The sequence below is a fragment of the Rhinatrema bivittatum genome, chromosome 9 (assembly GCF_901001135.1).
Source record: "Rhinatrema bivittatum chromosome 9, aRhiBiv1.1, whole genome shotgun sequence".
NCBI lineage: Eukaryota > Metazoa > Chordata > Amphibia > Gymnophiona > Rhinatrematidae > Rhinatrema > Rhinatrema bivittatum.
The window spans coordinates 181709510-181723600 of record NC_042623.1 but is presented as its reverse complement, the minus strand read 5'-3'; the positions used below and the strand labels follow the sequence as shown (position 1 = coordinate 181723600).

The window sequence follows — 14091 nt, the reverse complement described above, 5'->3', positions numbered from 1 at the left end:
AACCTCAGAGCTAAGATTCCGATCCTAACTAAACAGGAAATCAAAATGCAAAAGAGATGTGAAACATTTCTCCACATTTGATGAGGTATCAAAAACAGAAGTAGAATCCATGACAAAAAGGTTGAATCCTGCTCCACATAAAATTGACACCATTCCTACCACAGACATAAAAAAACTAGCTGATATAACCTCCTACACACTAACCAAAATAATTAACTCATCACTCAGTGAGGGAGTAATGCCAGACTCATTGAAAAATGCAATTATCAAACTAGTTCTGAAAAAAAGAAACAGTGACCCAAACGTCTTAAGTAACTATAGACCTGTATCAAACTTGTCTATGCTCGCAAAATTAATAGAAAAAGCAGTATAAAAACAATTAACAGAACATCTTGACAACAATAACATACTCTACCCATCACAACATGGCTTCAGAAAACACTATAGCACCGAAACATTACTAATTTCTTTAACAGATAACATACTACAAGGATTTGATAACGGAAAACACTACATCTTGATACTACTAGATCTATCCGCAGCATTTGACACAGTAAACCATAACATACTATTAAAAAGACTGGATGAAATTGGATTACAAAAGAAAACAATTGAATGGTTCACATCCTATCTTTCAAATAGATCGTATCAGGTACAGATAAAAAACACAATATCAGACAAGATCGACCTAAAAACAGGAGTCCCCCAGGGCTCAGCACTATCAGCAACTCGATTTAACATTTACATGCTCCCCCTCTGCCACCTACTAGCAGGGCTAGGTATCATACACTACATATATGCTGACATTCAACTAATTCTACCGGTAGAGGAATCTATTGAAAAAACTCTGAACTTTGCAATGCTGTACCTAGACATAATAAAACAACTATTAAACCAAATGGAACTAGTAATTAACATAGAAAAAACAGAATTCATACACCTTGAACGAAAAAATATTGTAAAAATTCAAAATCCCATCAAACTTAAAAATGATAAATCAGTGGATTTAACTGATAAGGCTAGGAACCTAGGAGTAATTATAGACACAGAACTCAGCCTTAAACAACACATACCAATAAAAGTAAGAGAAGGCTATGCCAAACTAATGGTCCTTAGGAGACTAAAACCCTTGTTAAATCAAGAACACTTTTGTACAGTATTACAAGCACTAATATTTGCTAGCACAGACTACTGTAACACACGTTTACTGGGATTACCATATACCACAATCAGACCGCTGCAAATACTATAAAACTCAGCTGCCAGAATACTGACTGGAAAAAGCAGGAGAGATCATATCACCCAAACACTTGCAGATTTACACTGGCTCCCAATAGAACAAAGAGTACAATTCAAAACACTATGCACAATTCATAAACTGATAAATGACGAAAATGCTGACTGGCCAAACATGGCACTACGATTACATGTCCCCCAAAGGAATCTCAGGTCGGCCAATAAAGCACTGCTAACTATACCCTCAGTCAAAACAGCAAAGTTGACCCAGGTTAGAGAGAGAGCACTTTCTTTGGCAGGACCATTACTATGAAACACACTACCACTCGAACTAAGACTAATGAAAGATCTAAAACTCTTCAAGAAAAGCCTAAAAACTTGGCTTTTCGAAAAAGCATTTCACAGTGAAGGCGCTGAATAACAACAAACACAGCTGAAAGTCACCTATAGATATAAAATAAAAAATTGATTTTATTACTCATAATTAAATATTAAATTAAAAACAGTATACACATATATGATTATCCAAACAATCATAAATGGTAACCCCAACCCACTTATCAATTAGAGTATATTACTGAACTATGTAACCGCAAATATTGGCACACCATGGATAACTTATAAACCAAACCTATTTCGTGCCTAAATGTAAACCGTTGCGATGGTACATTACTAAACGACGGTATAGAAAAGCTTTTAAATTAAATTAAATTAAATCCTCACATTTCAAGACAATTCTTTATTAGTGGGATATGGAAATACTCTTGATGTTACTAAATGAGAGACTGAGAAAAATACAAGGAGTGCAGTCTATCATGATTCAGGAACAAGGTGCCTTATCTCGAAAAACTGAGTTATTGGAAAATGGTTCTATTTTATTTTTTATTTATTTAACAGTTTTTTATACCGACCTTCATAGTAAATAACCATATCGGATCGGTTTACATTTAACAGGGGGTATAACTGAAGGAACAATTCAGGTAAACAATAAATAACCATAGATAGGAATAAGTCAAAGTTACAATCAACGGGAGTCAAGAACTTGGAAGCTTAAAAACAAGCTGGAAGGAAGATAAAGGCAAGTATTAATTATGAAAGATACGATAGAGAGAACGGGTTAAAGCTTGAAAGTGCTTTAACCTGGAGGTACCAGAGGAAAATAGAAAAAAAGGTGAAGATTAAGAGTTTAGATCAAGCATGGCCATTGTTCAAAAACACCATCTTGGAATCCTAGTCCAGATGTTCTAGATGTCTTAACCTGAATTTCCCTAAAATTATGGGGTATACATACATTATTTAAGATATCTTGCGAACTGCTTACATTTTTCTCAATAAAACACTCCTGTTAACAAGATATTCTTCTCATCTTTACCTACTTCAAATGTTCAAGGTGAAGTTACCTTGTCACATTTGCTTAAATTGGCTCAGATGTTGGAATCTTCTGGGGTAGAGATTACTGAGAGATCCACTTTGACTTTCTTTTTTCACAGATGTTCAGGCTATTACTGTGTTATTTTCCTTTTTCTTCATTACTTTTTCTCTCCCTATCCTTACTGAGAAAATAGAATACATTTTTGTACGACTTACTTATTGTTATACCCTGTTTCCCCGAAAATAAGACATCCCCCGAAAATAAGACCTAGTAGAGGTTTTGCTGAATTGCTAAATATAAGACCTCCCCCGAAAGTAAGACCTAGCAGTTTTTATTTGGGAGCATGCCCATTGCACAGAACACCAGAACATGCAGCTCTGATTTTTTTACCCTGCAGGATTCACAGTTAGTTGTCATCACAAACCAGCATAACCAGACAACTATTCAGAATATGATAAATGTTCATTTTTTTGTTCAACAATATATGTGAATTCTTCTTCATGGAAAAATAAGACATCCCCTGAAAATAAGGCCTAGTGCATCTTTGGTAGCAAAAATTAATATAAGACACTGTCTTATTTTCGGGGAAACACGGTATATGTATAATTTTGGGCTATTTATGTTTGTGTTTCCAAAGTTCTGTGCTTTATTTAGATTTTATATTCTAATAAAAATAACATTAAAACAAATCTTCACTCTTCCTTGATCCAATTCTCTAATTACCCAATCAAAAAAAGTCTGATTTGTCTGACAGGACCTATCCCTGGTGATTATATGCTTCTTTGGGTCCAGAAACCCACTTGATTTAAAATAGTTCACTATCCTCTCCCTTCAGCAGAATTTACATGAATCTTCCCACCAACGAGATGCTGCTTGCATAAGTATTCAACCCCTTCAGACTAGTACTTTGTAGAACCACCTTTAACTGCAAAGTCTGTTGGGGAAATTTTCTACCAGCTTTGCAAACTGTTTGGAAGTGATTTTTGCCCGTTCTTCCTGGCAGATTTGCTCCAGGTTGCTTGGATAATAATTATGGACTGCAATTTTCAAACAGTACCACAGATTCTCTGGACTGTTGACTTATACTGTAGAACATTCACCTTTTTGTTGTTCAACCACTCCTGTGTTGCTTTGACCTTGTGCTTGGGATCATTGTCCTTCTGAAAGGTGAATTTTCTCCCAAGTTTTCATTTTTTTAGCAGACTAAAGCAGTTGTCTTTCAGTATCTCCCTGTATGTTGCACCATCCATCCGTCCAATTTTAACAAGATGTTTTTCTAATTTCAAACAACTTAGAGATGACAATGAACCTTCAGATTGGGTAACATTGAATGTGTGAGTGGTTCTGCACTTTAGTCTTTGTATGAATATTTTAATGGATTGTTGTGTCCGTCTGTGCCCGACGCCCTCTCTCCGCCCTCCTTACCTCTCTGGCGCCTCCCTCTTCGACCGCAGGAAAACAAATGTCGCTAATAAAGTAGCTCTTGAAAAAATAGTTTCCCCACAGTTAACCAGAAAATCAGACAAATTAGGAGACTTTTGTTTTGTTACCTTTGAACTTATGTATTTTTTACTTAATAAAAATCATTTAAAAAAAGAAAAAGAAATACTAGCACTAATCTATGCATGTCCACTTATGTGCAAATGCTGTACCGCAGATAGTCTAATGCTCAACTTTCAAACCTAAGGTCTTAAGGGTAGGGACTTCTTGTACCTGTTTGTATTTTGTTTTAAATCAACCTGGTTTACAGCCCCTCAATTACTATATAAATGCCAAAATGTCTTAAAAACCAGTGCATTAAATATTTACCAGTTCTGTTAGCTGCCGGAGATGCCCAATTTCCTCCGGTAATGAGACTAATTTGTTGTTGCTAGCAATCAAAATCTTTAAGGGCAGACTGCACATGTGCACAGGCAAGGTGGAAAGCTGGTTCCGACTGCATGGGAAGAAGAAAAAAAGAAGATGAGTTAGCAAAGATATTTGGTAAGAGTAACAGTTTACCAGCTCAACTAAGGTGTAAACAAAGGAATCCATTTACACTGCTCTAAAGGATTCTCTCGCCAATAAGGACGCGTGGTGAGCCACTGCACTATTCGCCTGCAGCAGCAGAACCTGAGGAAACAGAAGACAATATAGCAAGTTTACATACCATAAACTGTGTTTTCCATAGATACAGGATCAATTAGCCATGATCTGTAGGGCGACATCATCCGGTGGCATCAAACAGACTTCTCTCTCCAAGCTAGTAGAACTTTGAGCTCTACTAAGGAAATGTGGGAGTTCCTGCACAGCATCCTCAGTCTGTTTCAGAGCTAACTAGCTATGCAGTTGACTCTCCAGGGAGGAAGTTGGGTATCTCATGGCTAATTCTTCTTGCTACCTTTGGAAAACATTTTTGGTAAGCAAGCTTGCTTTTTCTGTCAATAAGCAGATTGAATGAGCCATATGTGGGAAGTCCCAAGCTGAGGGTTGCAGCAGAGCGTTACTGAAAGAGCACAAACTCCACTGTGGAGAGCAAACTACTGTGAGTGTACTTTATGCAACACTGCCTGGCCAAAGTTACCATTAGTACTTGATAGATTGTCCAGACAGTAGCGAGACAAAAGTATGCACTGATAACCATGTAGCAACTTTGCAAATGTCTTCTAGAGGAACTTCTCACAAGTGCACAATGGAGGAGGCCATAGCTCTAACTTGATAAGCTTTTACTGGTTTGGCAAGATCAAGACTTATGAAACCATAATCGTGCTGAACGCATTCAGTTATCCAGCTGGACAAAGTACATTTAGAAACTACTGTTCCTAGTCTGTTAGGTTCATATGTGACAAAGATGAAAAACTTGTCAATATAGCTAAGCTCTTCTCTTACAGTAGGCCAGAGCTCTTTTACAGTCCACAGTGTGAAGATTCATCTCACCATCATGAACATATGGCTGCAGGAAGAAAGACAGAAGCACAATGGACTGATTAATGCGAAAAGCCAAGACCACCTTCAAAAGGATTTCTGATGTGTAAGAAGGACCACTTTATTGTGAAAAAATTGCAGGTAAGATGGGTTATATACTAAACTTGTAGCTCGCTCTGTGCAGAGGTTACAGTACTTTCCATATGAGGTACTTCAGTGAAGCTATATCTAATGGTTCAAGCAGCTTCATCAAATGGGCAAAGACTACGTTCAAATCACATGGCACTGGAGGTTTATGTACTGGAGACTTTAAGTGCAACAACCTCTTCATGAATTTTGTTAGGCAGAGATGTGTCAAGATGAGCCTATTATCTATGGATGCACGATAGGCCACTATGGCACTCAGGTGTACCCTTACTGAAGACGTACCCAGTCCTGAATCCAATAAGTAGTGCAAATATGATAAGAAGTGTTTTCGTTCGCAATAGCATGGGTCCAATCCATTCTAGGCACATCATTTAGAATATCTACTCCACTTAAAGTAATAGCTACATCCGGTGGAAGGTTTTCGGGCTGAAAGAAAATCATCATCTTCAGTAGACTTTGACGGAAGATTTGGATGAACTAAGCTGCTGTTTTCCTTAGTCAGCAGAAGAGGATCAGAACTGAGGCGGATTGAAAGATGTACTGATTGTTGTACAAGTAATGTATACCAGAATTCTCTGGGTCATGCCGCAGCTATGTGAATCATGCAGCCATAGTCCCAAAGAAGTTTCTGCACCATCCTTGCAATAAGAGGTAGAGGTGGAAAAGCATATATGAGGCTTACACAATAACATAGTAATGCCTGCAGAAAAAGACCAAAAGTTCCATCCAGTTTGCTCAGCAAGTTTCTTATGGTAGTAACTGCCACTCCATGCAGGTTACCCCCAAGCCTTATGTTAATAGTACTGCCATCTACTAACCAACCATCTGCCATCTACTAACCAACCTCAAGCTAACACACTTCCTATATGCAGATGACATACAAATCCTCATCCCTATAGCTGAATCTCTCCATAAAACGTGGTCTTATTGGAACAACTGCCTCTCAGCAATCAACAACCTACTCACCAGCCTCAACCTCGTATTAAACATCAACAAAACCGAAATCCTCCTAATAGCCCCAGAAAACTGCATCCCGCTCAACCCTCCAACTTCCACCCAATGCTCTATCACTTCAATCGACCAAACATCGCAAGTAAGAGACCTGGGTGTGCTACTAGACAACCAACTCAACCTCAGCAAGTTCATAAACAATACTACCAAAGAATGCTTCTTTAAATTGCAAGTATTAAAAAAATTAAAACCACTTCTGCACTTCCGAGACTTCCACCTGGTACTACAATCCATCATCCTCCCGAAACTGGATTACTGCAAAACTCTCCTTCTGGGCCTTCCCGCTAGCACCATCAAACCACTTCAGATGGTCCAGAACACGACAGCCAGAATCCTTACAAACACCAACAAAAAGGGATCACATCACCCCCATCCTCCAGAACCTTCACTGGCTGCCTATTAAATTAAGGATGCACTTTAAAGCCCTTATGATGATACACAAGGCCCTACACAACATCTCCCCCCTCAACCTAACTTTTCAACTGCAGCAGCATATCACTAAGAGACTGATAAGAAGTGCGTACAAGAAGATGCTACACACCCAGCCGGCTAAAACCTCACTGAGGAAACGCGCCCTTTCCACTGCAGGTCCCCCACTTTGGAATTCGCTCCCTCCAGACCTCCGCCAAGAACCGTGACTTATGACATTCAAAAAGAAGCTAAAGACTTGGCTTTTCGCCCAAGCGTTCCTGGAGAGCTAAGGCCCGATGAAGTCGAGGACGTTATAGACCCCGGTCCATCTATCCCACTGTACATATGTTTTTGAGTTGTACTTGGAATGTACATAAGAACATAAGAAATTGCCATGCTAGGTCAGACCAAGGGTCCATCAAGCCCAGCATCCTGTTTCCAACAGAGGCCAAAACCAGGCCACAAGAACCTGGCAATTACCCAAATACTAAGAAGATCCCATGCTACTGATGCAATTAATAGCAGTGGCTATTCCCTAAGTAAACTTGATTATTTATTTATTTAGGTTTTTTTATATACCGGCATTCATGAACAAGTCATATCATGCTGGTTTACATAGAAACAAGGGGTGCATAGAACAGTAGAACTAAACTTGTGCAAGGGGAAGCAGTTACAAAAAACAGGGGTAGGATAACTGGTTAATAACCATTAATGGACTTCTCCTCCAAGAACTTATCCAAACCTTTTTTGAACCCAGCTACACTAACTGCACTAACCACATCCTCTGGCAACAAATTCCAGAGCTTTATTGTGCGTTGAGTGAAAAAGAATTTTCTCCGATTAGTCTTAAATGTGCTATTTGCTAACTTCATGGAATGCCCCCTAGTCCTTCTATTATTCGAAAGTGAAAATAACCGAGTCACATCTACTCGTTCAAGACCTCTCATGTAGTCCTTTTATTTCTCTGTAAGTTCTGTATTTCAATTAGGCGACAGTTTCAGTTCCTTGTAAACCGGTGCTATATGTATATTATACAGGAACATCGGTATATAAAAACTAAAAATAAATAAATAGTAATACTACTTAGCAACATTTTTACGTGGTGAGCAGCCTTGGTAATACAGACAATGCAGCTTGAATATGCTTTGCTTTTAGACTCTGCCATAGAAGCAGTCCTGTGCTTTTCCCTTAATGTCTGCATATCAGTAACCGGGTCCATCTGAATCCAATTCCTCTTTCACCCCACACCGTTAAAGCAGAGAGCAATGCTACAATTGTATCAAAACCATGAAAGCTAATTGGTTAAGGGTATTAACTGCTGGCTCCATGCAGGTTACCGCCATGTATCCTTTCCTTCATTTTCATGCTTTAACCTTTAGGGATACAGTGTTTATCCCACGCCTTTTTGAATTAGTTTACAATTTTTGTCCTCATCACCTCTTCTGGAAGTACATTCCAGGTATCCACCACCCTTTCTGTGAAGAAATATTTCCTGATGTTGGTTCTGAGTCGTCCCCAATGGAGTTTATTTTGTGACCCCCTTGTGCTACTGTCTGCTTTCAAACAAAAAAGTTTCAAAGTTCGTGCATCATTAAAACCTTTCAGGTATCTGAAGGTCTGTATCATATCTCCCCTGCACCTACTCTCCTCCAGGGTATACATATTTAGATCCTTCAGCCTCTCCTCATAAGTCTTCCAATACAGACCCCACGCCATTTTGGTTGCCCTTCTTTGGACCACCTCTGTCCTTTCTCTATCCTTTTTTGAGATACAATCTCCAGAATTGAACACAGTACGCCAGGTGAGACATCACCAAGGACCTGTACAAGGGATTTATTATTACCCTTTTCTTACTGGTTATTCCCCTCTCTATGCAGCCCAGCATTCTTCTGGCTTTAGCTATCACCTTATTACATTGCTTCAATGCCTTCAGATCACCAGACACTATCACCCCTAGGCTCCTCTCCTAGTCCATGCACATTAAACTTTCACCCTCATCACATACAGCTCTTTTGGATTACCGCAGCCCGGATGCATGACTCTGCACTTCTTGGCACTACATTCCAGCTGTCTAGTCTTGTCCCCAAACTAATAGGAAAGCATCTTAAGCCAACCTGAAATTGCTTGGAAGACTGGAGCAAAATTGATTGAGCTTCTGGTTTTGTTCCATTTTAAACAGGTCCACTAACAGATGATCCCACAACTTAAATAGTTAATTGGCTGCAGATTGTCCGAGCTATCATTCGTGAAAATAAAACACCCTGCTGAGGCAAACGTATTGGATATCCAAGGTATGTACATGGCTTAAAGAATTGCTTGATCGCCCACTGCCAGATTTCCAGCATCTCTTGACATAGTAGTCAGGACCGTGTGCCAGCCTGTTTATGTAAAACATGGTGACTTGTTTGTCAGTTTGAAGTAAGATACTCTTTCCTTGCAGCAAGCGTGTGAACGCTCAGAAGCACATTTCTTGATTGAGAAGACTGATCTGAAGATGACGCTCTTTTGAGAGACCAAGTGCTCTGTGTCCGGCCCTTGGTGTAAGCATCTGGTGCCAAGGTGACTTGGTAAGGAAACGGTTGAAGGGGAACTCTGTTCCAAAGAATATGAGCAGAGCTCCTGTTTCATCCCTTGAGAGATGTGAATTACTGTGCCCAGCAATCGGATGAGTTGGTTTCACTGGTTGGATGAACCCCAACACAGGCAACGGATATTCAGTTGGGTCAGTGAAATAACGTGCATCACTGCTGTCATGTGGCTAGGGGATGACCAGGACTTAGCGAGCTGTGGAGGAGCCAATAGAAGATTTTGAACTAGAACGTGCAGTGTCTGTGCTTGCTCTGAGGGCAGGAACGCAATCTCTCGCAAGGAATCTATCCATGTCCTGAATAACTGGAGTCACTGCGTCAAAACCAAGTTGGACTTTTTCAAAGTTCATTAGAAATTCGAGATTTTGTAGAAGTTGAAATATTGCGTGCAAGGCCTGTAAACACTCTAATAAGGATACCGTAATTAATCAATCATCCAGGCATGTTAACACCTGGTTTCAGGTGGGCCGCTACTACTGCAAGGCACTTGATGAAAACCCTGGGAGCAGCTGATAGGCCAAACGGGAGTAGCTTGTTTTGGTAGTGAGCAAAATCCACCTTGAAGCAAAGATAGCATCAGAACAAAGAGTGGACAGGGATGCGTGCAGAAGCATCCTTGAGGTCCAGTGAACTCATCCACTCCCCCTACTGGATAAAGGGAAGAATGGTGCCGAGGGAATTAATTTAGAAATTCTCTCAAATGCAGGTAGCTGTACAGGTGTCCCAGATATACAGAATAGGCCTCAATTCCCCTGACTTCTTGGAAATTAGAGCAGGCCCTGGCCTCATAAATGGAACATAGCTTCTATTCTGGGTACTTGCTATTACATGCTACTGGAGAGAGCTTGTACCTCCATTTGAAGTTGAGGCAACTATGACTAATCTGGAAGGAGAGTTCTCATATTCAGGAAGGAAGGGAACTGAGAAAAAATGCAAACTGTACAATCTTGAGGACCCACTTGTCCTTCCTGATTTGGTGCCATACTCCCATGGAGGATTGGATTTTGCCCCCAGGATCAAAAATTGAGCCAGATTTCAGCTGAGTCAGTTGAGATGTCTTTGACTGCCAGTGTTCCCTCTGGCGAGATCTAGCCAGAAGCTGTTGGTGCTATTGTCTGTGTCGGTAAGGGTGGTAGGCTATAATGGTGGAAAGAACATCAAGGATGTGTCTGATAGTACATAACATAAAAACATAAGATATGCCATACTGGATCAGACCAAGGGTCCATCAAGCCCAGTAGCCTGTTTCTAAGTCACAAATACCTGGCAAGTACCCAACCATTAGATTGATCACAAGCTACTATTGCTTATTAATTACCATCATAGCAGTTTATGGATTTATCCTCTAGGAACTTATCCAAATCTTTTTTAAACCCAGTTAAACCCATGCTAAATAAATAAAAAATAAAAATAAATAAAAAGTTACAATAACTTCTGTAACCACATCCTCTGGCAATGAATTCCAGAGCTTAACTATGCGCTGAGTGGAAAAGAGTTTTCTTCGATTTGTTTTAAATGAGCTGCTTGCTAACTTCATGGACTTCCCCCTGGTCCTATTATCTGAGAGAGTAGATAACCAATTTACATTAACTTTTTCAAGTCCTTTCATGATTTTGTAGACTTCAATCATATCCCCCCCTCAGTTGTCTCTTCTCCAAACTGAACAGCCCTAACTTCTTTAGCCTTTCCTCATAGGGCAGCCGTTCCATGCCCCTTATTTTGGTCACCCTTCTCTGCACTTTCTTCAGTGTAACTATATCCTATTTGAGATGTGGTGACCAGAACTCCACACAGTATTCAAGGTACAGTCTCACCATGGAGCGATACAAAGGCAATAGGACATCCTCCATTTTCTTTTCCATTCCCTTCATAATAATTCCTAATATTGCTTGCTTTTTATGCTCGCCACAGCTCACTGGGCCAATGATTTCAATGTACTATCCACTATGACAACTAGATCTCTTTCCTGGGTGGTAACTCCTAAGACAGAACCTAACTGTGTAACTACAGCAAGGGTTATTTTCCCTATATGCATCACTTTATCCTTGTCCACGATAAATTTCATCAGCTATTTGGAAGACAATATTCCAGTCTCGCAAGGTCCTCCTACAATTCATCACAATCCGCTTGAGATTTAACTATTCTGCATAATTTTGTGTCATCCGCAAATTTGATCACTTCACTCGTATCCCTTTCCAGATCGTTTATAAATATACAAGCCGTTAAGCCCGTTAAAACGGGCTACATCCCTCTGTCTCTCACCTCCCCCTCATTCTCTCTCCCCTCACTCTTCACCACCCCCTCCCTCACCCACTCCTCCCCACCCTCCCTCTCCTCTCACTCAGTCCCTCCCTCCCACTCAGTCTCACTCTCTCCCTCCCTCTCACTCACTGTCCCACTCCCTCCCTCCCTCTCTCTCCCTCAGTCCCACTCCCTCCCTCAGTCCCACTCACTCCCTCTCACTCAGTTCCCCCCTCCCTCTCACTCAGTCCCTCCCCCCCACTCAGTCCCTCCCTCCCACTCAGTCCCTCCCCCCAGTCCCTCCCTCCCACTCAATCCCTCCCTCTCACTCAATCCCTCCCTCTCACTCAGTCACTCCCTCCCCCTCTCTCCCTCACTCAGTCCCACTCACTCTCCCTCAGTCCCACTCCCTCCCCCTCTCTCCCTCCCTCAGTCCCACTCCCTCCCTCAGTCCCACTCCCTCCCTCAGTCCCACTCCCTCCCTCAGTCCCACTCACTCCCTCTCCCTCCCCCTCACTCATTCCCACTCCCTCCCCCTCACTCAGTCCCACTCCCTCCCCCTCACTCAGTCCCACTCCCTCCCCCTCACTCAGTCCCTCCCTCCCTCTCACTCAGTCCCTCCCTCCCTCTCACTCAGTCCCACTCCCTCCCCCTCACTCAATCCCTCCCTCCCTCCCACTCAGTCCCTCCCTCTCACTCTCTCTCCGTCCCTCCCTCCCACCCACTCAGTCCGTCCCTCCCTCTCTCTCTCTTCTCCCTCCCTCGGTACTGGCCGCTACCGCCGCCGCCGTCGCTACCGCCGCCCGCTACCGCCGCCGCCGCTCGCTACCACCGTCGCCGCCCGCTGCCGGTACCGCCGCCCGCTGCTGCCACTGGACGCCACCATTTTTTTTCTTAGCGTCAGACCGACGTGCTCGCCCGCACATGCGCGGTAGAGCTGGTCTCTACTGCGCATTTGCGGCACGTCGGTCAAGCTTCATTTATAGGTATTGATTAAAAAGCACCGGTCCAAGTACAGATCCCTGAGGCACTCCACTGTTTACCTTTTTCCAGTGTGAAAACTAAACATTTAATCCTATTCTCTGTTTCCTGTCTTATAACCAACTTGCAATCCACAAAAGGACATCACCTCCTATCCCATGACACTTCAGTTTTCTTAGAAGCCTCTCAAGCGGGACTTTGTTGAACGCCTTCTAAAAATCCAAATATACCACATCTACCAGTTTACCTTTGTCCACGTTTATTCACCCCCTTCAAAAAAAATGTAGGAGATCTGAGAGGCAAGACTTCCCTTGGGTAAATCTATGCTGGCTGTGTCCCATCAAACCATGTCTATCTAAATGTTTTGTGATTTTATTCTTTAACAGTTTCCATGATTTTTCCCGGCACTGAAGTCAGGCTCACCAGTTTATAGTTTCCTGGATCACCCCTGGATCCCTTTTTAAATATAGGGGTTACGTTGGCCATCTTCCAATCTTCAGTTTCAGTGGATGATTTTAATGATAGGTTACAAATGTTTTACTAATAGGTCTGAAATTTCATTTTTTAGTTCTTTCAGAACTCTGGGGTGTATACCATCCGGTCTAGGTGATTTACTAGTCTTCAGTTTGTCAATCAGGCCTACCACACCTTCCAGGTTCATCATGATTTGGTTCAGTTAATCTGAATCATAACCCTTGAAAACAGTCTCCGGAACAGGTATCTCTCCAATATCCTCTTCAGTAAAACACTAAAGCAAAGAAAGCGTTTAATCTGTTCGCGATGGCCTTACCTTCTCTGTGCCGCTTTAACCCCTTGATCATCCAATGGTCCAACTGACTCCCTTGCAGGCTTTCTGCTTCGGACATATTTTTAAAAGTTTTTATTGTGAGTTTTTGCCTCTGTTCTATCAGAGGATATGGTTAGTGCAGTTAGTGTAGCTGGGTTCAAAAAAGGTATGGATAAGTTCTTGGAGGAGAAGGCCATTAACGGCTATTAATCAAGTTTACTTAGGGAATAGCCACTGCGGTAGTTTACATAAATCAAGGAGGAACTCAAATCCTCAGGTGTCGTTAGAGATGGACATGATTCTTTTTTGGGCGGAGACTAATTTGGAGGCCTTGTCAGTGTCTCACATAGCAAGTGTGGACAACGTTCAGGCTGATTTCCTCATTCACAATGTCATGGACCCAGGGAAAAGGT

General features: G+C 41.7%; 1 protein-coding gene across 3 annotated transcripts in view; it reads right to left on the bottom strand.

The window, feature by feature from the left end:
- The window catches only part of LRCH3 (leucine rich repeats and calponin homology domain containing 3), a 225848-nt gene that overhangs the window by 162784 nt on the left and 48973 nt on the right, over window positions 1–14091 (bottom strand). For all 3 annotated transcript variants that reach the window (XM_029615406.1, XM_029615407.1, XM_029615408.1), the window contains exon 3: window positions 4418–4544. In XM_029615406.1, the coding sequence (XP_029471266.1) occupies window positions 4418–4544 (127 nt within the window). The remainder of the gene's footprint in view (window positions 1–4417; window positions 4545–14091) is intronic.